At 40.9% G+C, this 22799-nt stretch overlaps 2 protein-coding genes across 4 annotated transcripts; both read right to left on the reverse strand.

The window, feature by feature from the left end:
- Positions 1-10080: 10080 nt before the first annotated feature.
- Positions 10081-15179, reverse strand: NANOGNB (NANOG neighbor homeobox). 3 transcript variants are annotated; one of them, XM_055570021.1, is made up of 6 exons: positions 14982-15179; positions 14058-14189; positions 13893-13986; positions 11239-11532; positions 11043-11118; positions 10081-10612 (listed from the first exon to the last, which is right to left on the reverse strand). In XM_055570021.1, exons 3-6 carry the CDS (start codon positions 13947-13949, stop codon positions 10602-10604), a joined length of 438 nt encoding a protein of 145 aa, XP_055425996.1. In that variant the 5' UTR covers positions 13950-13986; positions 14058-14189; positions 14982-15179; the 3' UTR covers positions 10081-10601. The 3 variants fall into 3 exon arrangements, 2 of the variants coding, with proteins under 2 accessions (XP_055425996.1, XP_055425985.1); XM_055570010.1 differs by lacking the exon at positions 10081-10612 and adding an exon at positions 10634-10802; XR_008710817.1 differs by lacking the exons at positions 10081-10612; positions 11043-11118; positions 13893-13986 and having other exon boundaries at positions 11405-11532; positions 14982-15174.
- Positions 15180-22208: 7029 nt separating this feature from the next.
- LOC129644388 (c-Myc-binding protein) lies at positions 22209-22669 on the reverse strand. The gene has a single exon (XM_055570050.1). The coding sequence runs from the start codon at positions 22652-22654 to the stop codon at positions 22292-22294; it is 363 nt and encodes a 120-aa protein (XP_055426025.1). The 5' UTR covers positions 22655-22669; the 3' UTR covers positions 22209-22291.
- Positions 22670-22799: the final 130 nt, after the last annotated feature.

Below are 22799 nucleotides of genomic sequence, written 5' to 3' on the forward strand. Positions count from 1 at the left end.
GTTACTATAGCCTAGTGCAATACTAGTCAAAGAATGGTCCTGCTTTCAGATCATATCAGCATTACCTGGGAGCTTGTAAGAAAAGCAAATTCTTGGACTGGGTGTTACCCCAGATTTACTGGATCAGAATCTGGGAGTGGAGCCCAGGAATCTGTCTTTTCAGAATCTCTGATTTTTGTGTGCTCTAAAGTTTGAGGAGCACTGATTTAGAACACAGTGCTTTGCAGTAGGGGAAAATCTCAATTAATATTTAAAGAATCTGCCTGTGATTCGGGAGACCTGGGTTTGATCCCTGGGTTGGGAAGATCCCCTGGAGGAGGGCATGGAAACCCACTCCAGTATTCTTGCCTGGAGAATCCCGCGGACAGAGTCCATGGGGTCACAAAGTCGGACACAACTGAGCAGCTAACACATATTCATTAATTTAATAAATCAGTTCCAGTGGCTATAACACTGATATTCAGAAAATTGGAGAATTAAGAGAACTCTTAAAAAACAAAGCAAACAAATCAAATTTCTTCCTTGGGGTTCTGATTTGGATTTGTCCCATCTTGCTCTCTCTAATTACTCTGTCTCCCACATTGTAAAGTGTCCTAGTGTCAAGTTCTAAAGGTCAAACCATCAAGTTGAATTGTCAGAATCCTGACCCTCTGCATCACTATTGACAGCCTGACTCCCTTTCCGCCCTACCCTCAGGGGATCCTTCACCTATAGTAGAAAAGGATTTTTTTCTTATTTTCCATCTAGGTTAGGTCTAGCCCGCAGGGAAAGGAGGAACCTACAGGAATGTCTACCAAAGTTTAGCAAATGTATACAGTTGCTCTGGAACTCGGCCCAGAGTTATTGGCCCAGAAGAGAGTAAGCTTCCCAGTTTCTCTGTAGGTTTTAGAGAAAGAGGAAGAAGTTAGAAAAGCAGGTCTTTGTGGAAGGAGTAAGGTGATGGTGATGGTAGTGGTGGTGATGGTGGTGGTGGAGGGGTGTGGAATAAAAGAAAAAACAGCCTTAGTTGTTGCTCTAGTTGACTGGTATTGGGATGAAATAAAGCTGTTAACCCTAAATCACTGCACCTAAATATTGTACTTAGAATATTTCAGGACACCAGGGTATTCCAATATTATATAGAGATGAGAGGAAGAGGGAACAAGAGATTCCTGCCTTCCAGGAGTAAATAAATTCAATACCAGAAAGAGAGAAGTCAATGCTAAGGCAAACAGCAGGATGTGGAGAAAGAATTCAAATTTAACAAAACTATTTTTTTTTAGTGATGTATAGTTGATTTATAATGTGTTAGTTTCAGGTGTACAGCAAGGTAATTCAGTTTTACATATACATCTGTCCTTTTTCACATTCTTTTCTATTATGAATTTTTATAAGATATTGAATATAGCTCCTTGTGGTATACAGTAGGTCCTTGTTGTTTATCTATTTTATATATAGTAGGATTCCCTGGTAGCACAACTGCTAAAGAATCTGCCTGCAATACAGGAGACCCCAGTTCGATTCCTGGGTGGGGAAGATCCACTGGAGAAGGGATAGGCTACCCACACCAGTATTCTTGGGCTTCCCTGGTGGCTCAGTTGGTAGAGAATCTGCCTGCAATGTGGGAGGCCTGGGTTTGATCCCTGGGTTGGGAGGATCCCCTGGAGGAGGGCATGGCAACCCATTCCTGTATTCTTGCCTGGAGAATCCCATGGACAGAGGAGCCTGCTGGGCTACAGTCCCTGGGGTCGCAAAGACATGACTGAGCGACTAAACACAGAACAGCACAGTGTGTATAGATTAATCCCAAACACTATCCCTGTTTAGTAACCATGTTTGCTTTTTATGTCTGAGTCTATTACATAACCAGTAGTTTCACATTTCTATGCCTCAATTTCATGAATGTACATGAAAAAAAGGACATAATATATAGTAACCAATCAGAAAGGTATGCTGGGTCCCAGAGTGGGCTGCACTTAAATGTGCCTCAATGGCATATTGGTTATTTTGAATTAAAGTTGCTTAAGACAGGATCTTTGTATTGCACTCAAAACGCCAGCAAACTTGGAAAACTCAGCAGTGGCCACAGGACTGGAAAGGTCAGTTTTTATTCCAATCCTAAAGAAAGGCAATGCCAAAGAATGTTCAAACTACTGCACAATTGCACTTATCTCACACGCTTGCAAAGTAATACTCAAAATTCTCCAATCTAGGTTTCAACAGTAGGTGAAGTGAGAACTTCCAGATGTTCAAGCTGGATTTAGAAAAGGCAGAGGAACCAGAGATCAAATTGCCAACATCCTCTGGATCATAGAAAAAGCAAGAGAATTCCAGAAAAACATCTTCTTCTGCTTCATTGACTATGCTAAAGCCTTTGACCGTGTGGATCACAACACACTGTAGAAAATTCTTTGCGCGTGCTGTGGTTCACGGGGTTGCAAAGAGTCAGACATGACTGAGTGACTGAACTGAACTGAACTTACCTGCCTCCTGAGAAATTTGTGTGTAGGTCAAGAAGCAACAGTTAGAACTGGACATGGATCAATGGACTGGTTCCAAATTGGGAAAGGAGTACATCAAGGCTGTATATTGTCACCTTGCTTATTTAACTTATATTCAGAGTATATCATGTGAAATGCCAGACTGAATGAAGCACAAGCTGGAATCAAGACTGCCAGGAGAAATATCAATAACCTCATATATGCAGATGATACCACCCTTACGGCAGAAAGCAAAGAGGAACTACAGAGCCTCTTGAAAGAGGAGAGTGAAAAAGCTGTCTTAAAACTCAACATTCAAAAAACAAAGATCATGGTATCTGGTCCCATCACTTCATGGCAAATAGATGGGGAAACAATGGAAACAGTGACAGACTTTATTTTCTTGGGCTCCAAAATCACTGCAGATAGCCAACAAAGGTCCATCTAGTCAAAGCTATGGTTATTCCAGTAGTCATGTATGTATGTGAAAGTTGCACTATAAAGAAAGCTGAGCGGCAGAGAACTGTGGTATTGGAGAAGACTCTTGAGGGTCCCTTGGACTGCAAGGAGATCCAACCAGTCCATCCTAAAGAAGACCAGTCCTGAATATTCTTTGGAAGGACTGATGCTGAAGCTGATACTCCAATACTTTGGCCACCTGATGTGAAGAACTGATTCATTGAAAAAGACCCTGGTGCTGGGAAAGATTGAAGCCAGGAGGAGAAGGGGACGACAGAGGGTGAAATGGTTAGATAGCATCATCCACTCAAGGGACATGAGTTTGAGCAAGCTCTGGGAGTTGGTGATAGACATCTAATGTGCTGCAGTTCATGGGGTCCCAGAGTCCACACAACTGAGCGACTGCACTGAAGACAGAATCAATGCAAGAGGGGTACTCTGACTCTCCTCGCTTGTCTCCCTGAAAGCAGGAAATAGATCTCTTCTGTGAAACATGGACTCCCCCGTGTGGAGGGAGAAGTCCACCCTTATCCCCAGTGACAGAATTTTGGCCAAGAAGTCTGTGTAAGCAAAACTTGTTACTTATTTAATCTATTACTCTAGGCTCTAACTCTGTTTAGATTTTTCACTAATTGAGCTCTGAAGTCTGAGTTTCTTGGTCCTGTCAATTCTTTGCAAATCTATTGTTTCTTGGTTTAAAAGTATAAACGCTGCTTGCTTTGACCACTTCTTGGGTCCATTTCTATGAGATGGTCACTATTAGAATTTTTTTTTCTTTTTTTAAGGAAAAGCATTATTAGTTCAGACACAATAACTCAAGAGCATGAGAGGGGGAAATTCCCTTCCCCCACCTCCACAGGTATATCTTATAAGTGCTCAGTCAGTGTTAGCTATTATTATTTTTTCTCTGTATGCTTTATTATGGGGCTTCCCTACTGGCTCAGTGATAAAGAATCCGCCTGCCTTGCCAGGAGATACAGGAGACGTGGGTCCAATCCTTGGGTCAGAAAGAGCCCCTGGAGAAAAGCATGGCTACTCATTCCAGGGTTCTCACCTGGAGAATCCCATGGTTCTGAGGAGCCTGGTGGGCTGCAGTCCATGGGGTCACAAAGAGTCAAATATGACTGAAGCAATTGAGCACAGCCTAGCACATGCTCTGTTTTGGAAAGTCCATGAGTTCATTCACTAAGCGAATATACTATGAAGCATCTCTGAAGTGTCAGGTGCTAGAATAAAGAAGTGGGTTATGCATGCTTCCCAGTGGGCTTTCCAGGTGGCGCAGTGGTAAAGAACCCACCTGCCAATGCAGGAGTCTGGAGTTTGATCCCTGGATAGGGAAGATCCCCTGGAGAAAGGGAATGGCCACCTATTCCAGTACTCTTGCCTGGAGAATTCCATGGACAGAGGAGCCTGGTGGGCTATAGTCCATGGGGTTGCAAATAGTCAGACACAACCGAGCAACTAACACTTTCACTTTCAATGTCAATGAACCATTCCATGAACAAAAATAACTATTACTTCTTTCAGTGTTCTAGCTAGATTACACGTACTCTAGCATCCACAGATTTTTATCTTGTATAGCACATTTGGAATTGTTATTTCCATCCTTAAGAGACATGTCAAGAATGGAGGTAGTTGAATTTGAGGAGAACATAATTCATTCCATAAGAGTTATGTGTGTGTGTGTGTGTAGCAAATCCTTTTGTTTGCATCCTTCTCTGATCCCTGTATCAGCTAACATAAGATGTATAGATAATAATTAACTTACATCAGTGTATTTAAGATACAGTGTATCAAGGAGATCTCTGATAGCTCAGTTGGTAAAGAATCTGCCTGCAATGCAGGAGACCCTGGTTTGATTCCTGGGTTGGGAAGATCCTCTGGAGAAGGGATAGGCTACCCACTTCAATATTCTTGGGTTTCCCTGGTGGCTCAGCTGGTAAAGAATCCACCTGCAATGCAGGAGAACTGGGTTCGATCTCTGGGTTGGGAAGATCCCCTGGAGAAGGGAAAGGCTACCCACTCCAGTATTCTGATCTAGAGAATTCCATGGACTAAACAGTCCATGGCCTCACAAAGAGTCAGACATGACTGAGTGACTTTCATACCAAGAAGAGTGAATATCACCCAGATTTTGTACTATCTTGCTGGGAAAGAGCACATTTCTGGTTGTACACATGATAGTTTTATTATGTTAGGTAGAAATATGACTTTGCTATTTTCTTTATTTGTAGGTTAAATATGGTTTAAGGAGATGTATATGGGTGCCATGTTCACAAGGGATGAGCTATGATGCTTAATTTTATGGCTTAATTTTATGTGTCAACCTGGCTAGTCAGCAGTACCCAGGAATTCAATTATAAACATTAGTCTGAGTGTTTTTGTGAAAGTATTTTTGTAGAGGTAGTTAACATCTACCATCAGCTGACTTTAAGTAAAAGAACATTATTCTTACTAATCTACGTGGGCCTCATCTAATCAGTTGAAAGTCCTTGAACAAGACAGAGGTTTCCCCAAAGAAGAAATTTCACTTCTGGACTGCAGCTTTAGCTACTTTCTGAGAATTTCTAGCCAGCTGGCCTGCCCTCTGGATTTTGGGTTTACTAGATCCTCAGAGCCACATAGGCGATTCCTTGAAATAAATATTTATATACAGGTGTATAACCTACTGGTTCTGTTTCTATGTTAGAATCCTGGTTGATTTAGCTGTTTTGTATATTACCTATGAATAAAGTCAAAGTTAATACCTAGGTGTTGAAAGTGGCAGTTGACATATTTGGTTTGTTGAATTTGGTATTCATTATTAACAAAGTTCTTTTCATCTGGCCTATATGGGCTTCCCTTGTGGCTCAGTTGGTAAATAATGCACCTGCAATTCGGGAGACCTGGATTTGATCCCTGGGTTGGGAAGATTCCCTTGAGAAGGGAAAGGCTACCCACTCCAGTATTCTGCCCTGGAGAATTCCATGGACTGTATAGACCATGGGTTTGCAGAGAGTCAGACACCACTGAGCAACTTTCATTTTCAAGGTAGGTGCCCATCCAGGCGTCCTCAGGAGCTAACGTCATCTAGGTGAAGACGCAGCCTCCATACCGGGGCAGGCAGCTCGGGACGGGCTCTGAATTGCAGGCTCCCCTGGCCCGGCAGAGCCGTGCGCCGCTGGTACCTCACCAGCAAGCGTAGGCAGGAAGCAGGGCCTCCAGCGTCTAGGGTCCGACTTCCTGTTGTCCGATCTCAGGGTGAGGAGGGGCTCACTTCTGTTTTCTTTTTTCTTCCAGAATACTTCTCAGTATACCACGTTACATTTAGTCATAATGCCCAAGGCTGTTCTTGACTGTCACAGTTGGTCTATTTAATTTTAAGGATGCCCATTTCACCCATGTCCTCATCTATTCTAGATTGCTTCCCTTTTTCCTACCCTTTTTGCCCACTTGTATTTTTTTTCTGTACTTGTATTTTATGCCTACTCCCTGAACATGTAATTCGTTTCATACCCCCTGCTTTTAAAGGCATTATCTTCCTTTAAGATTTTTAAAAATCTTAAGAATGGCAGGGTGTTCTCCAAAATGTCAAAGGTTATAGCTAAAAAAGATGACGATTCTGTGGTCACAGTAGATAGCTAGCATTTTTAGGATTTTGCGAAATTCAGATTAATTTCATTCTTTCATCCTCGCTTCTGCAAATTATAGACAGTGTGGTATGGTTTGGAGGAACTTAGATAGGCAAGTTTTAGCTTTGAGGTTAACCAGACCAGGGTTTGAATTCCAGAGCTATTTGGATGGTGGCCAAGTTCATTTAACTTGATTTTCTAGTTCTTTTATCTGTAAAGCAGCTTTAGGGAATGCAGAACTTCACCTCTACTCTTACGTGGTCCCTGACTGGGCTCAAGAATTAAGCTGACACAAAACAGATTAAAAAGAGAACAGTATTTCACTTCACTTGATGATTTTACATATGGGATTCTTCACAGGAAAATGAAGACTCGAAAAGCAGTATATCATTTTTTATGGCTTAATTTTCTGTGCTGACCACTTATCTAACATAGGTTGCTAATATCACACCTGATTATGACCAAAATATAGGGATAAATGATCATTGCCCACAATAACTTGAAAATTAAGAAACTGGACAAATGATTTACATATTCCCCATAGACACCTCAATCTTGAAAATGCCATGATAGCAAGATTTTTGTCCACTTCACTCATCTGGCACCTAGAATCATGTCAATTATATAGAAAGAGTTTCCGTAAATATTGATGCTTTTGAACTGTGGTGTTGGAGAAGACTCTTCAGAGTCCCTTGGACTGCAAGGAGATTCAACCAGTCCATTCTGAAGGAGATCAGCCCTGGGATTTCTTTGGAAGGAATGATGCTAAAGCTGAAACTCCAGTACTTTGGCCACCTCATACGAAGAGTTGACTCATTGGAAAAGACTCTGATGATGGGAGGGATTGGGGGCAAGAGGAGAAGGGGACGACAGAAGATGAGATGCCTGGATGGTATCACTTACTCGATAGACGTGAGTCTGAGTGAAATCCGAGAGTTGGTGATGGACAGGGAGGCCTGGCGTTCTGCGATTCATGGGGTCGCAAAGAGTCAGACACGACTGAGCGACTGATCTGATCTGATCTGACCTGAAGTGAATGTATATAAGTGTACGTGTGTGTGTGGCGGGGAGGGGGGTCAGATAATGGAGAATTAAAGATCAGAGGGGGAAGTAATGAGTTATTTAATAAATGCTGCTAGAAAAGATTGATGAAATTTATATAAAAGTTGAGAACAGCTATTCAAAGATTTCCTGAAGTAGAGAGAAAAGCCATAAATCTACAGAAAATGCATGTAACAGAAAATGACAAATTTTTGGTATCTATAACACAGAATTTCCAGAAATCATAATCAATAAAGCTCTGTCCACCTTGAAAGGCTTTCTTCTTAGGGCTCCCAGGACCCAATCCTTTTCTGAGATTCCTTCTGTGTCGATGATGCACATTCCACTTTTCTTTGATTTTACTACTCTTCTCTCCCTCTCCCTGACTGAGGACCAACTGTGTATCTCAAAGCTACAACTTCTAGTCTAAATTCAATCTGTCAGAAAATCTGCTTTCCTTTCTTCAAAATATACCCCCAAATCTTCAACTTCTGACCACCATCACCTCTAAACTAGAAACATTTCCTGGTGTCTGGTTCTCATCTTCCCATCCCACAGACTATTTCCAACTGATCAGAGTAGTTCTTTTAAAATGTAAATTACACAATATCATGCCATGACTGAAACCTTGACAGTGGCTTTCAATATCTTACAGAGGAAAAGCCAGAGATTTTGCAAACTTCTAAAGGATTTGGCCCCTTGCTCCATTTCTTATGTCTTAACACTTCCCCTCTCATTTACCTCCATCCCTTCTGCTTAGCCTGCTTTTCAGTAAATGAACCTAGCATGGTTGCAATTTCAGTCTTTGCACTTGCTGTTTGCTGTGCCTAGAAATTTATATTTCCATATAAAAGCAAGAGTCTTTTTTCTTTTTTTTTTCCTTCTTTTTCTTTTTAAAATTTGGTCATGCCCCATGGCTTGCAGGATCTCAGTTCCCTGATGGGGGATTGAACAGGGGCCCGGCAGTACAAGTGCTGAGTTCTAACTCCTAGACTGCCAGGGAATTCCCAAGACTTATTTTCCAAAAGTATTTTTTTTAATTGAAATATAGCTGATTTACATTGTTGTGTTTCTGTTGTACAGCAAGTTCAGTTCAGTCACTCAGTCGTGTCCGATTCTTTGCAACCCCATGAACCGCCACATGCCAGGCCTTCCTGTCCATCACCAACTCCTGGAGTCCACCTAAACCCATGTCCATTGAGTCGGTGATGCCATCCAACCATCTCATCCTCTGTCGGCCCCTTCTCCTCCTGCCCTCAATCTTTCCCAGCATCAGGGTCTTTTCAAATGAGTCAGCTCTTCGCATGAGGTGGCCAAAGTACTGGAGTTTCAGCTTCAACATCAGTCCTACCAAGGAACACTCAGGACTGATCTCCTTTAAGATGGACTGGTTGGATCTCCTTGCAGTCCAAGGGACTCTCAAGAGTCTTCTCTAACACCACAGTTCAAAAGCATTAACTCTATGGCACTCAGCTTTCTTTATAGTCCAACTCTCACATCCATACATGACCACTGGAAAAACCATAGCCTTGACTAGATGGACCTTTGTTGGCAAAGTAATGTCTTTGCTTTTTAATATGCTGTCTAGGTTGGTCATAACTTTCCTTCCAAGGAGTAAGCATCTTTTAATTTCATGGCTGCAGTCTCCATCTGCAGTGATTTTAGAGCCCAGAAAAATGAAGTCAGCCACTGTTTCCACTGTTTCCCCATCTATTTGCCATGAAGTGATGGGACCGGATGCCATGATCTTAGTTTTCTGAGTGTTGAGCCTCAAGCCAACTTTTTCACTCTCCTCTTTCATCAAGAGGCTCTTTAGTTCTTCTTCACTTTCTGCCATAAGGGTGGTGTCATCTGCATATCTGAGGTTATTGATATTTCTCCTGGCAATCTTAATTCCAGCTTGTGCTTCCTCCAGCCCAGCAGCAAAGTGATTCAGTTATACATATGTGTGTGTATATATATGTATAGCTGAATCATATAGCTATATAGCTGAATATGTTTATATATATATATATATATATATATACACTTTTTCATACTCTTTTCTACTATGGTTTATTATATGTGACTGAATATAGCCTATAATACCAAATATAATATAGTTCCCTGTGCTCTACAGAAGGACCTTCTCATTTATTCATTTCATTTCTAGTAGTTTGCATCTCCTAATTCCAAGCTCCTTTTATCCCTCTCCCACCCTCTTTACCATTTGGTAACTATAAGTTTGTTTTCTATCAGATAATTTTTCTCACCTTCCTCCAGTTTTTCTCTAAATATATTTGTTGACAAAGCAGTGTCCAGAAGTTAGATTTAAATCTGTACCTGAGAAAACTATTAGAATTTGTGATTTATGGCTTGAGGGTTAATGGAAGGTTCTGGGAAATTTTGTTTGAACTTGTGATCAAGTAAAATTTAAAACACAGAGCAAAAAAATAAAAAAAAAACCACAGAGCATTTCTACCAGAGAGATGAAATTACAAATTCAGGCTTAGACATTTAGGAACTGGTACTTGTTGATGAAATCACATTTTTTAATTTTTAACTCAAAAGTTTAATTGTTTTCGATTGGACTGGGTCTTCAGTGCTGCCGGCAGGCTTTCCCTGGGTTTGGAGAGCGGGGCTGCTCTCTAGTTGTGCCTGGGCTTCTTATCGCAGTGGCTTCTCTTGTTGCAGGGCACAGCTCCAGGCCCACAGACTTCCGTGGTGGCAGCATGCATGCTCAGTGGTTGCAGTGTTCTGGCTGTAAGGTGGGCAGACTTTAGTCCTTGTGGTGCCCGGGCTCAGTAGTTGCAGTGTACTGGCTCTAAGGTGGGCAGGCTTCAGTCCTTGTGGTGCCGGGGATCACTAGTTGCAACTGTCAGGCTCTAGAGCCCTGGCTCAGTAGTTGTGGCTCACCGGCTTAGTTGCTCCTTGGCATGTGGAATCCTCCCAGACCAGTGATGGACCCTTTTCCCCTGCATTGGGCAGGTGGGTTCTTATCCACTGCACCATCAAGAAAGTCCTCACATTCTTTCCTAACAATTCAATTTCCTCATTTTGGGTCTAGAATGACAATCAATGAGGTAATATTAAAGATTTATACATAAATATCCATAAATAATATATACAACTTCCATAAACAACCAGTGCCATTAAAAGTGTTGATGTTGTTTTTATCTTTATCTTCCTTCCCATCATATGAGCTTTTTCCAAACAACAGTGAGGAAAGACAAGCACCAAATATATTTAACATCTAAGAAACAAAGAAAAGACAAAATTATTTAGTCAATAAAAATCTAATGGCTGCCATTCTGTGTCTGGTAATATGATTACATGATAAATGGTGGCATGACCACAGGTGTATTTATGTCTGTTGAGGGGACTGAAAAATAGGACAGAAAGTTGATGGGATATTCAACTGTGGGAACACAATGTGTCTTCAGAGGTCAATGTATTTTTTCCATTTTATGTTCTACATGTCGGACATCCTTACCTCTTCTGTTTTTATATGCCCTCCAGTGTATTTCTTTTTTGTATATCTTCCCCTTTTTACAAAACCATCGGTTTATCTGCAAAAAAAAAAAAAAAAAATTGTTGAGAGGTGATTCATCCAGAAATAAGGATAATGGTTTATATGGGTAAGAGTTGTACACCAGGGACTTTGTCAGTAAACAAACATGTGGTCATACCTGAGTCTCTGTCATGCTAAATTCAAGTGCAAGTGATGAAATATCCTGAAATGTGGGATTTTTTTTAAATTTAAACATTGCCCAGAGAGTGTCCATGAGGGGTCTGCTGACAAATTTTTTCTTCTGGTATCGTTTCTTATTTTTCTTTTCTTTCTCGTCCTTCTCCTTTTCCAAGTTCTCTTCTATGACTTCTTGCTTTTCTCCTCCTCCTCCTCTCTTTCTCTTCTCTGTCTTCCTTTCAACTTCAAGATGATTTTGATCACAGGCATCCTGGTTGTTTCTGTGCACCAGAATCTGTGGAATAAAATCAAGTTGCAGCTAAACTGAACATTCAGATCATGGTATTCTTCAGTGTGAGAATATATTTGATTTTAATAACGTAGCAGTGTCAGACATTGTTGGGAAGCAGAGGAAAGGAAAAGTCAAATTGTCTAAACCAGTGAAGATTTTCATGAAAAGAATGGTCTGAAAAAATTTTTCTTTTGAACGTTAAGTAGTGATAAATAAATACTTCCTAAGGAAAGGCTATTTATTGAAGTTGAAACATCTGTATGTGATGTTAAGTACTCAAAAATAAGTGAACTTGAAATGAAATTAGCTATGATTGACCTTCCTTAAAGGACTATGCATGCTAAATCACTTCAATCGTGTCTGACTCTTTTCAATCCTATGGACCATAGATCCCCAGGCTCCTCTATCCATAGGATTCTCCAGGCAAGAACACTGGGATAAAAAAAGAAAAAAAAAAAAAAAGAATACTGGAGTGGGTTGCCATGCTCTTCAGGGGATCTTTCTGACCCAGGGATCAAACCTGCCTCTTTTAGTTCTCCTGCATCAGCAGGCAGGTTAAGGACTATACAGGCTTTCTATTTCTATTTCAGCAAATTTGCTAATTTTTAGAAATTTGTCCTTATATTTCACTTTTCCAAGGGTCCTCCTGGCATATGTTTATGTCCTGGCATAATTACTAATATCACCACTTTTACCTTAAAGTACCCTGGCTTAATCTATATATTATGTGATTCCATCACTTACACTGTTTAAGAAACCAAATCAGTAATTTAAAAGTAACCGAGACACATCAGAAGAGTTTAATTAGGAACATAATGAACAGCAATAGTTATTGAAACAGAAAAGAATGATTGTACAAATGGACAAGTTGACCACTGAAAAGGAAAGGGGGGCTAAAGTTAGACCCTAGTAGATAATCAAAAATTGATGTATGATAATGGAGAATTTATGATCAGTGGGGGGAAGTAATGAGCTATTTAATCAGTGCTGCTAGATAAAACTGATCAAATTTATATAAAAATTGACAACTGCTATTCACCAAAGATTTCATGAATAAAGTAGAGAGAAAAGCCATAAATTGGCAGAAAATATATGTAACAGAAAACTGACAAATTTTTGGTATCTAGAGCAAAGAGCTCCCATAAATCTATAAGGAAAAAAAAATCCAAGAGAGAAAAAAAAAGCTGTGTGTGTGTGAGGGCTGGGAGTCAGAAGTAGATCTGAATGGCTAATATTTTAAAAAGAATAATCAAGATGAAGATAAGAATGAGCTGCCTTTTTATAGTTACTTGATAGACAGAAATGAAGAAATCAAATAATATCAAATATGAGACAGCGGTAGGTTGAAAAGAACTTGCAGGTATTTTTATTAGAGGTGTGAGTTGATTGAATTCCTTTGGAAAACAATTTTGCACTTTCTTGTAAAATTATAGATTCTCTTATCCTTGATTTAACCCTAGAGACTTACTTGCATATGTTGAAGAGGAGACACAAATAAAAATCTGGTACCGTTCATGATCTGAAACATCAGGAGGGGAAATAATTCAATGTCTATCATCAGAATGACAGTATTTTGGCCACCTGATGGGAAGAGCTGACTCATTGGAAAAGACCCTGATGCTGGGAAAGATTGAGGGCAGGAGAGGATAAGATGGTTGGGTGGCATCACCAACTTGATGGACATGAGTTTGAGCAAACTCTGAGAGATAGTGAAGAACAGGGAAGCCTGGTGTGTTGCATTCCATGGGGGTCTCAAAGAGTCAGACACAACTTAATAACTGAACAGCATTATCAGAATGAAGTTAATGATTAAAGCTAATTTAAGAATTTGGTGAACTTTAGAATTATAATTCTGAGTAAAAAGAACAAGTCTCATAATTAAAAATAAACCAAAAAAGAACAATTCTCCAAAGTAAATAGTATTCAAAAACCAAATAATATTATTGAAGGGTATATACATATGTGATAAAAAATATAAAACTAAGCAAATGATAAAGGAGTTTCAGAAGATGTGTGGAAGAACAAAGTAGGATAGAAGAGGCTTACAGAAAAGCTGATGAAATGCATTAATAATATTATACCTAGATCAGTAATGTTATATGACATCTGTAATATATGTTGTACTTAGGACTGTCCAGTTATTCTGTGACCTAGATGTATCCATGTGGCCTGAAAATTAAGAGTCCATTAGGAATGAGCTTCTGTGATTTGGTTATTGGTGCCACAACAATTAGACTTCCCAGGTGACACAGTGGTAAAAACCCTATCTGCCAATGCAGAAGACATAAAGAGACTCCGGTTCAATCCCTGGGTCAGGAAGATCCCCTAGAGGAGGAAATGGCAACCCACTTCAGTATTCTTACCTGGACAATCTCATGGACAGAGGAACCTGGTGGGCTGCAGTCCATGGGGTCAGACATGACTGAAGCAATTTAGCACGTAGGCACGCCACAACAACTAAGAATGGAGTGAAAGATAAGAGGCAGTGCATTTGCTTATTATTTGATTTCCATTGAATTCATACTTACTCCAGCTTTCTGATTTTGTGAAGTTGTCACCCATTTCCAGCCATTGTTGACATAGGTCCATGATTATCTTCCTTTGGGTCTTCTGTACTAGATGTTGTCCTTGAGTTTCAGAAATCAAATACTCAGATTGACCTAAGAAAAATCCAGAAAAAGAGTTTGTTATAGAAACACATTCAAAAGCTCTTACGGGGGCTTCCCTGGTGGCTCAGTTGTAAAGAATCTGCCTGCCAGTGCAGGGGACATAGGTTCAATCCCTGATCCAAGAAGATTCCACATGCTTTGGAGCAACAAAGCCCATGTGCCACAACTATTGAGCCTCTGCTCTAGAGCCCAGGAGCTGCAGCTACTGAGTCCACGTGCCACAACTAATGAAGCCCATGTGTCCTAGAGCCTGTGCTCCGAAGCAAGAAAAGTCACCACAGTGAGAACCCACTTGCTGCAATGAAGTGTAGCCCCTGCTTGCCACAACGACAGAAAAAGCCGGCACAGCAACCAAGACCCAGCACAGCCAAAAATAAATTAAAATATTATTATTTTTTAAAATCTCTTATGGGACTTCCTTGATGGTCCAGTGGTTAAGAATCTGCCTGCCAATGGAAGGGGCATGGGTTTGATTCCTGCTCTGAGAAGATTACATATGCCTTTGGGGCAACTAAGCCCAGGCACATCAACTACCGTACCCATGCCCTAGAGCCCCAAAATCTCTATTGCAACTGTGTGTTTATTTTCTTGTACAAGAAAACTGCTTTTAAAGAGTCCTATTTGTGTTTGCATGTCGGTGATATACTTCCTGCTCATTGTCTCTTGAATTGACTCCAGTCAGTCTTTTACATCCAACTCCACAGACATCTCTCTTGTCGAAGTCACCAATCAACGATCTTAGCATTGCAAAAATCCAGTGATCGATTCCCAGCCCTCTCTTACTTGGAGTATTTGGAGCTCTGTCCATCTTGAAAGGCTTTTCTCTCAGGGCTCTCAGGACCGAATCCTCTCCTGAGATTCTGTTTATGTCAGTGATGCTCAAGTTTCTTTACTTCTTCCTTTTTCTCTCCTTGTCTTCCAGACTGCGGACCTACTGCAACTCTCAAGTCTATGTCTCTAGAGCTCTGAGTTCCTATATATACTGTCCAAGCACGGAAATCTAATCATAATGACATCGTTACCACCCAGACGGTGATTAGGTTAGGATTTGAATCTCCAGGCTTGTATATCCAAAGTTCCAGCTCCGTATCTCTGCTTGGATGTCTCATTAGTCATAAGTCAAACTTAAAACTCCCAACCTCAACCTCGAAGTCCCGAATTGACCCCTAACCCCCTCTCAGGCCTCCCTGTTTAAGTGAAGGCAGTTCCATTGATCCAGTTGATTGAGTCAAGAACCTCAGCTTCTGCAATTGTTGTCTTTTCTCTTGGGCCAAAATCAATCTTTAAAAAAAAAAAAAAAAAAATCTGCTTGGTCCCTTGCTAGGTTTCCGACTTCTGTTAACCCTTTCTTGTATTTCCCTGGTGGCCTAGTGGTTAAAAATCTGCCTGCTAATGAAGACATGGGTTCACTCCCTGGTCCAGAGGATTTCTCTTGCCTTGGGGGAACTGCCCCCTGTGTGCCACAACTACTGAAGCCCAAGTGTTCTAGAGCCCGTCCTCCACAATAGAAGGTCCTGCAATGAAAAACCCACTCATTGCAACTGGAGAGTAGCCCCTGATTGACAAAACTAGAGAAAGCTAGCATGCAAGAAAGAAAGAACTGCAAGTTCTTGGGAAAAAAAAAAAAAGCACCTTCCTGCACTCACTTTGCTCCATCCCTCAGACTGCCTTGCTTTTCAATTAACAAGCCAGTGTGGGGCCCAGCTGAAGCCTCTGCACTTGCTGTTCATTCTGCCTACAAAGTTTTATCTCCAGAGAAATGCAAGACTTGTTCTCTTACTCTCTTCTGATTTCTTTTCAAGTACTTTTATTGACAAGGCAGTGCCCAGAAATGAGACCGTAGTAGGCCGTGCATGGAGATGACAGTTAAGGATTTGGGATTAGAACGTGAGGGTTAATAGACTCTTTCAGGAAGTTTGAACTTGGGCTGTGATCAAGAAAAATTTAGAGAACTGATGAGAACTCTTCAAAGCTGGAGACCAGCCAGGAACCTGAAGATGTTCCAATTCAGGCTAAGGATTTTGTGAAAAGAAAGAAAGTGAAAGTAGTGTGTGACTCTTTGTGACCCCATGGAGTATACAGTCCATGGACTTCTCCAGGCCAAAATCCTGGAGTGGGTAGCCTTTCCCTTCTCCAGGGGATCTTCCCAACGCATGGATCGAACTCAGGTCTCCTGAAATTGCAGGCAGATTCTTTACCAGCTGAACCATAAGGGAAGCCCGAGAATACTGGAGTGGATAGCCTATCCCTTCTCCAGGGGATCTTCCTGATCCTGGAATCCAATCGGGGTCTCCTGCATTGCAGGCGGATTCTTTACCAACTAAGCTAAATATTTAAGGCCATTGGGCATCCCTGATGGTTTGTAAATGATGAGGTAATCTGTGGTGAAGATGGATTGGATGAAGCAGATTAAGGAACCAATGATTTGCTTGTTGCAGAGGTTACAGAGATGGCAGTGCCTAGAACTAAGGTAGCTGCCTTTCCTCCCTTGGATATCAGTGGACCACAAGAATGAGCCCCAGTGGTAGAGTGGGTAAAGTGTATAAACAACAACAAAAAACCCGTAAAAAAATACATTTCCATCAGGCATATGAAACATATTCAATTTAATCAAGATGCAGAGAAACAAAACCTTAAATAAGGAGATATATAAACATTTATTTCTATTATGATACAATATTTACAAAAATTTATAATCCATAAGTATGTCTACAAACAGACCCCAGTGTATAATCTAGGCTTAATGTATGATAATGGAGAATTACAGACTAGTGTGGCAAGTAATGAGTTATATAATAAATGCTGCTGGAAAAGATTCATCAATTTTATATAAAAATTGAAAACTGGTATTCATCAAGGATCCCAGGAATGAAGTGGAAAGAAAAGTCATGAATTTGCAGAAAATATATTGACAAATTTGTAGTATCTGAAACAAGATTCCCAGAAATCAATAAGGAAAACAATCCTTATTAAAAGATGTGTGTGTGAGGCCAAGGAGTCAGCAGAATACCTGAATGGCTAATATTTTGACAAGTATTCCAACCTTAGTAAAAATCAAGATGAAGACAAGAATGAGCTGCCATGTTATACCCACTTGAAGAAGTCAAACAGTGCTGCACGTTAGAGAGTTGTAGATTGACAAGAACTCTCGTGTGTTTTTGGTGGGAGTGTAAATTGATTCAACTTGTTTGGCAAACAATTTTTTTTTAAATAATTGTCTCCTGTGCTTCACATTAATTAAAGGAGAGAGTTATTTTTCTTAAAAAAAATTTTGTTTTTTTACTTGGTTGTAGCAGGTCTTTGGGCTTCCCAGGTGGCACTAGTGGTAAAAACTCCCCTCTCCACCCCCGAACAATGCAGGAGATGTAGGAGACGCAGGTTCGACCCCTGGGTTGGGAAGATCCCCTGGAGGAGGAAACGGCCATCCACTCCAATCTTCTTGCCTGGAGAATCCCATGGGCAGATAAGCCTGGCTGGCTACAGTCCATAAGGTCACACAGAGTTGGACATGACTGAAGTGACTTAGCACCCCCGCATGCAGTGGTCTTTAGTTGTGGCCTGGGTGATCTGGTTCCCTGACCAGGGATCAAACCCAGGCCCCCTGCACTAGGAGTGCAGGTATTAATTATTGGGCCATCAAGAAAATCCTTTGTCAAACAAGTTTTCACCGTCTTGTAAAATTATACATTCTCTTATCCTTCATATATACATGGAGACCTTCTTCCATATGTGTATCAGGAGACATGAGGAAGAATGTGGTAGCATTCATGGTCTGAAACATCAGAAGGGGAAATAATATAGTCAGAAGGAAGCAAATGAATGAAAGTTGATTTGGGTCCTTGGTTGCGGCTTCCCTAGTAGCTCAGCTGGTAAAGCTCAGCTCCAGTGCAGGAGACCCCAGTTCAATCCCTGGATCAGGAAGATCCCCTGGAGAAGGGAACAGCTACCCACTCCAGTATTCTTGCCTGGAGAAGCCCCATGGACAGAGGAGCCTGGCATGGGGTCACAAAGAGTTGGATATGACTGAGCAACTCTCACTTTCAAGTACTCGGTTGATTTTAGAAGCATCATTTTGGGTAAAAAGAGCAAGTCTTGAAATACATAATCATCAAAAATCAAATAATATTATTGAAGGGTGCATAAATATGTGATTTAAAAAGCTATAAAACTGAGGAAAGGATAAAGGAAATTCAGGAAGATGGTTGGAAAAACAGACTAGGATAAAGGAGACATACAGATGAGCTGATGAAATGTATAGCTAACAGTATGTGTTGGTAATGTTATACGACTTCTGTTTTAGACTCACCTCTTTTTTTTTTTTTTTACTGACGTGTAATTCTCTATAAGCTGCACATTTTTTGTGGGCTCCAGAGCACAGGCTCAGTAGTTGTAGTACACGGGGTTAGTGGCTCCGCAGCATGTGGTATCCTCCTGGGGATCGAACATGTTCCCTGCATTGGCAGATTCTTATCCTTATTCACTGTGCCACCGGGGAAGTCCCCCCATTTTACTTTGATTAGATTTAATATATTCATAAACATTACTTGAAAACACAAATCTTTTGAGATGGCATGTTTTTAAAATTGTGTGCTAAGTCGCCACAGTAGTGTCTGACTCTTTGTGACCCCATGGACGGTAGCTTGCCAGGCTCCTCTGTCCATGGGATTCTCCAGGCAAGAATACTGGAATGGGTTGTCATGCCTTCCTCCAGGGGATCTTCCTGACCCAGGGATAGAACCCACGTCTCTTATGTCTCCTGCATTACCACTAGTGCCATCTTAAGTAATTTATTTTCCTGTCTGCACCAAGTGACTTGCCGAATCTTAGTTCTCTGACCAGAGATTGGACCTGTGAACTTGCCAGTAAGAGAAGGGAGTCCTAACCACTGGATTCCCAAGGAATTCCTGAGGCCACACCTCTTATACCTTGTTTGTGAGAGTCCAAACTACTTATAGGTGTAGAAACACATTCAAATTCTCTTATAAGTAAATGATTGAATTTTCCATTTCCTAGAATGTCTCTAAGTTGAAAAAAAAAAAGACATTAAAGTTATTGAATTTGTAACTTGAACTTCATTGTTCTGATTTTGAATCGCATCATGAATCACAGCACACCAGGTCTCCCTGTCCATCACCAACTCCCGGAGTTCACTCAGACTCACGTCCATCGAGTCAGTGATGCCATCCAGCCATCTCATCCTCTGTCGTCCCCTTCTCCTCCTGCCCCCAATCCCTCCCAGCATCAGAGGCTTTTCCAATGAGTCAACTCTTCACGTGAGGTGGCCAAAGTACTGGAGTTTCAGCTTTAGCATCATTCCTTCCAAAGAACTCCCAGGGCTGATCCCTTCAGAATGGACTGGTTGGATCTCCTTGCAGTCCAAGGGACTCTCAAGAGTCTTCTCCAACACCACAGTTCAAAAGCATCAATTCTTTGGCGCTCAGCCTTCTTCACAGTCCAGCTCTCACATCCATACATGACTACTGGAAAAACCATAGCCTTGACTAGACGAATCTTTGTTGGCAAAGTAATGTCTCTGCTTTTGAATATGCTATCTAGGTTGGTCATAACTTTCCTTCCAAGGAGTAAGCGTCTTTTAATTTCATGGCTGCAGTCACCATCTGTAGTGATTTTGGAGCCCAGAAAAATAAAGTCTGACACTGTTTCCACTGTTGCCCCATCTATTTCCCATGAAGTGATGGGACCGGATGCCATGATCTTCGTTTTCTGAATGTTGAGCTTTAAGCCAACTTTTTCACTCTCCACTTTCACTTTCATCAAGAGGCTTTTGAGTTCCTCTTCACTTTCTGCCATAAGGGTGGTGTCATCTGCATATCTGAGGTTATTGATATTTCTCCCGGCAATCTTGATTCCAGCTTCTGCTTCTTCCAGCCCAGCGTTTCTCATGATGTACTCTGCATAGAAGTTAAATAAACAGGGTGACAATATACAGCCTTGACGAACTCCTTTTCCTATTTGGAACCAGTTTGTTGTTCCATGTCCAGTTCTAACTGTTGCTTCCTGACCTGCATACAAATTTCTCAAGAGGCAGATCAGGTGGTCTGGTATTCCCATCTCTTGCAGAATTTTCCACAGTTTATTGTGATCCACACAGTCAAAGGCTTTGGCATAGTCAATAAAGCAGAAATAGATGCTTTTCTGGAACTCTCTTCCTTTTTCCATGATCCAGCAGATGTTGGCAATTTGATCTCTGGTTCCTCTGCCTTTTCTAAAACTAGCTTGAACATCTGGAAGTTCACGGTTCACATATTGCTGAAGCCTGGCTTGGAGAATTTTGAGGATTACTTTATTAGCATGTGAGATGAGTGCAATTGTGCGGTAGTTTGAGCATTCTTTGGCATTGCCTTTCTTTGGGATTGGAATGAAAACTGACCTTTTCCAGTCCTGTGGGCACTGCTGAGTTTTCCAAATTTGCTGGCATATTGAGGGCAGCACTTTCACAGCATCATCTTTCAGGATTTGGAATAGCTCAACTGGAATTCCATCACCTCCACTAGCTTTGCTCATAGTGATGCTTTCTAAGGCCCACTTGACTTCACATTAAGAATAAAATAAGTATTACTTATGATATACATGTTGCCAAGTAATAATGCTTATGACAAAAATCAACAGGTAAAGAATGTAAAGTACAAAGAATTTGTGTCACTAAAATTTCGATGATCACTATCCCAGCACAGGACTGGTCAAAATGACTCTAATTTCCATGTATTTGAAAGCACTGTTTTCCCACATTATCTTTCCAGTTATCAAATAGAGTCATATAATTGTCTTCTGATTCACAATAGAGATGGTAAATGCTTCCTTGAAAATCTTTGTTTATCTGCCCGGAGATTTGAGTGTTTGGGTGCATTTGTGGGTTCAATGACACATGCTCAGTTTTGTTTTTTGTTTTTTTTTTAGTGCTTTACCATTTACAAATCTTTCATATACATTCCATTTGACCCTCACAACAACCCTGTGAGGTAGGCAGCACAGATATTATTTTCATTTGACAGATGAGGAAAGTGAATCTTGGAGCAATTAACTAATATGCCCAAGGTTCTACAATTGGTAAATAATTGGTAGTCATATCAGTCTTTGGCCTAAAGATTCAGCACCCCACCTCCCCTCACACTTGCCTACCTACTTCACAGGGATAATGAAGATAAAATGAATTCAAAGCTAGAAAAATACTTTGAGGGGGAAAAAGCACTATATAATTATACCCACAAACTATAATTTTCCACAATATATGGCTCATTCCCCTTGTCATCCAGGCTTGTAAGTGAACCCAGAATTTTATATTGCCTCTGTTCTGTGTTCCGCTAAGCAACTAAGTAAGGCAGGGGAACAGTGTGATCCTCTTTATATAAATTACAGTCAGGGTAACTGCTATTACAGGAAATTGAAAAACAACACAGAAAGGCCAATGTGCAACTGGGACCCAGGGAAGCACAGTAAAGCAAGGCAACAGTATCAGATAGGGCATGATTGCATAGAAGGAAAGGTGGTGTAAGAGTTCACACTGGCACACACACAGTTATCTAAGGCAAAGTGGTGGCAAAGAGTCATTCGTTCCACCTAATATAAACAAGAGCAGAAGATTCATGAGACCCCCATGAAACAGCATCGTGTATCACACAGATCTCTCCAGCTGCCTACAGGGAATATAAAACCACAGTGTCATCTTCATTTTAAAGAATGACTGTACCTGTGCTCATAATCCTGTGCTAAACCAAGGAATAGCTCTGTGCTGAACTTCCTTGGCTAAAATACAACCAGTACCATCATTCCTAGTCAGACTGATAGAATGTCTTTTAAGGTAATGAATTCGATGGCTGTGTTTATATTTTTTTTTTTTTTCTTTCCAGGATTCACTTTTGATTCTCCTGCTTTTTTAAGACCCAAAGAAAGTTGTACTGAGTTTTTATTGGTGATTCTAAGTATATGTGTTTATAACAGTTAACGTGTGATAGGTGAATTTAACATATTTAAAAGAGTGCTATAGCATCTGTTCAGAAAAGATAATATACTGTACAAACTATTCGAGTCATACAAAACCATTTTTTTCAGTGTCTTTTCAACTGAGAAGAATCCTATTCAGCACGTTTCTCCTCCTGAGGTGGTTCATACTGAGCAAGCTTTGTTTTCAGTTTTTTATTTTCTTCTACAATAGCTTCATATTTCTCTTTCATTTCTGCCAATTCTAGGCGAAGCAGCTCTATTTCTGGATTTTCTGGGGTAGCAGCTCCTAAGTGATGCTTTAAAAAATCCAAAGCACTATTAGGTTTCTCTGGTTCTTCATATAAGGCTACCAATACCTTGGTCAGCGTGTCCAGCACCCCCGACTTCTCCAAGTACCTCCGGAACTGCTCGCGCTTGGAGTCGGCGGCTTTGTAATGGGCCATAGTGGCAGCGGCAGCGGCAGCGGCGTAGCTGGCGCCGGAGACCGTCCACATGCTCAGTTTTACATGTAGAGCTTCTGATGCTGGTGGTGGACTTACATTTAATCCTTCCTCTTGAATCTGGGGTGACAGTATTTCTTGAAAACTTGGAAAGTTGTTTGACTTTTTATTTGTTATTTATTTTTTGGACCCAAGTGCT

The sequence above is a fragment of the Bubalus kerabau genome, chromosome 1, assembly GCF_029407905.1.
Source record: "Bubalus kerabau isolate K-KA32 ecotype Philippines breed swamp buffalo chromosome 1, PCC_UOA_SB_1v2, whole genome shotgun sequence".
Taxonomy (NCBI): domain Eukaryota; kingdom Metazoa; phylum Chordata; class Mammalia; order Artiodactyla; family Bovidae; genus Bubalus; species Bubalus kerabau.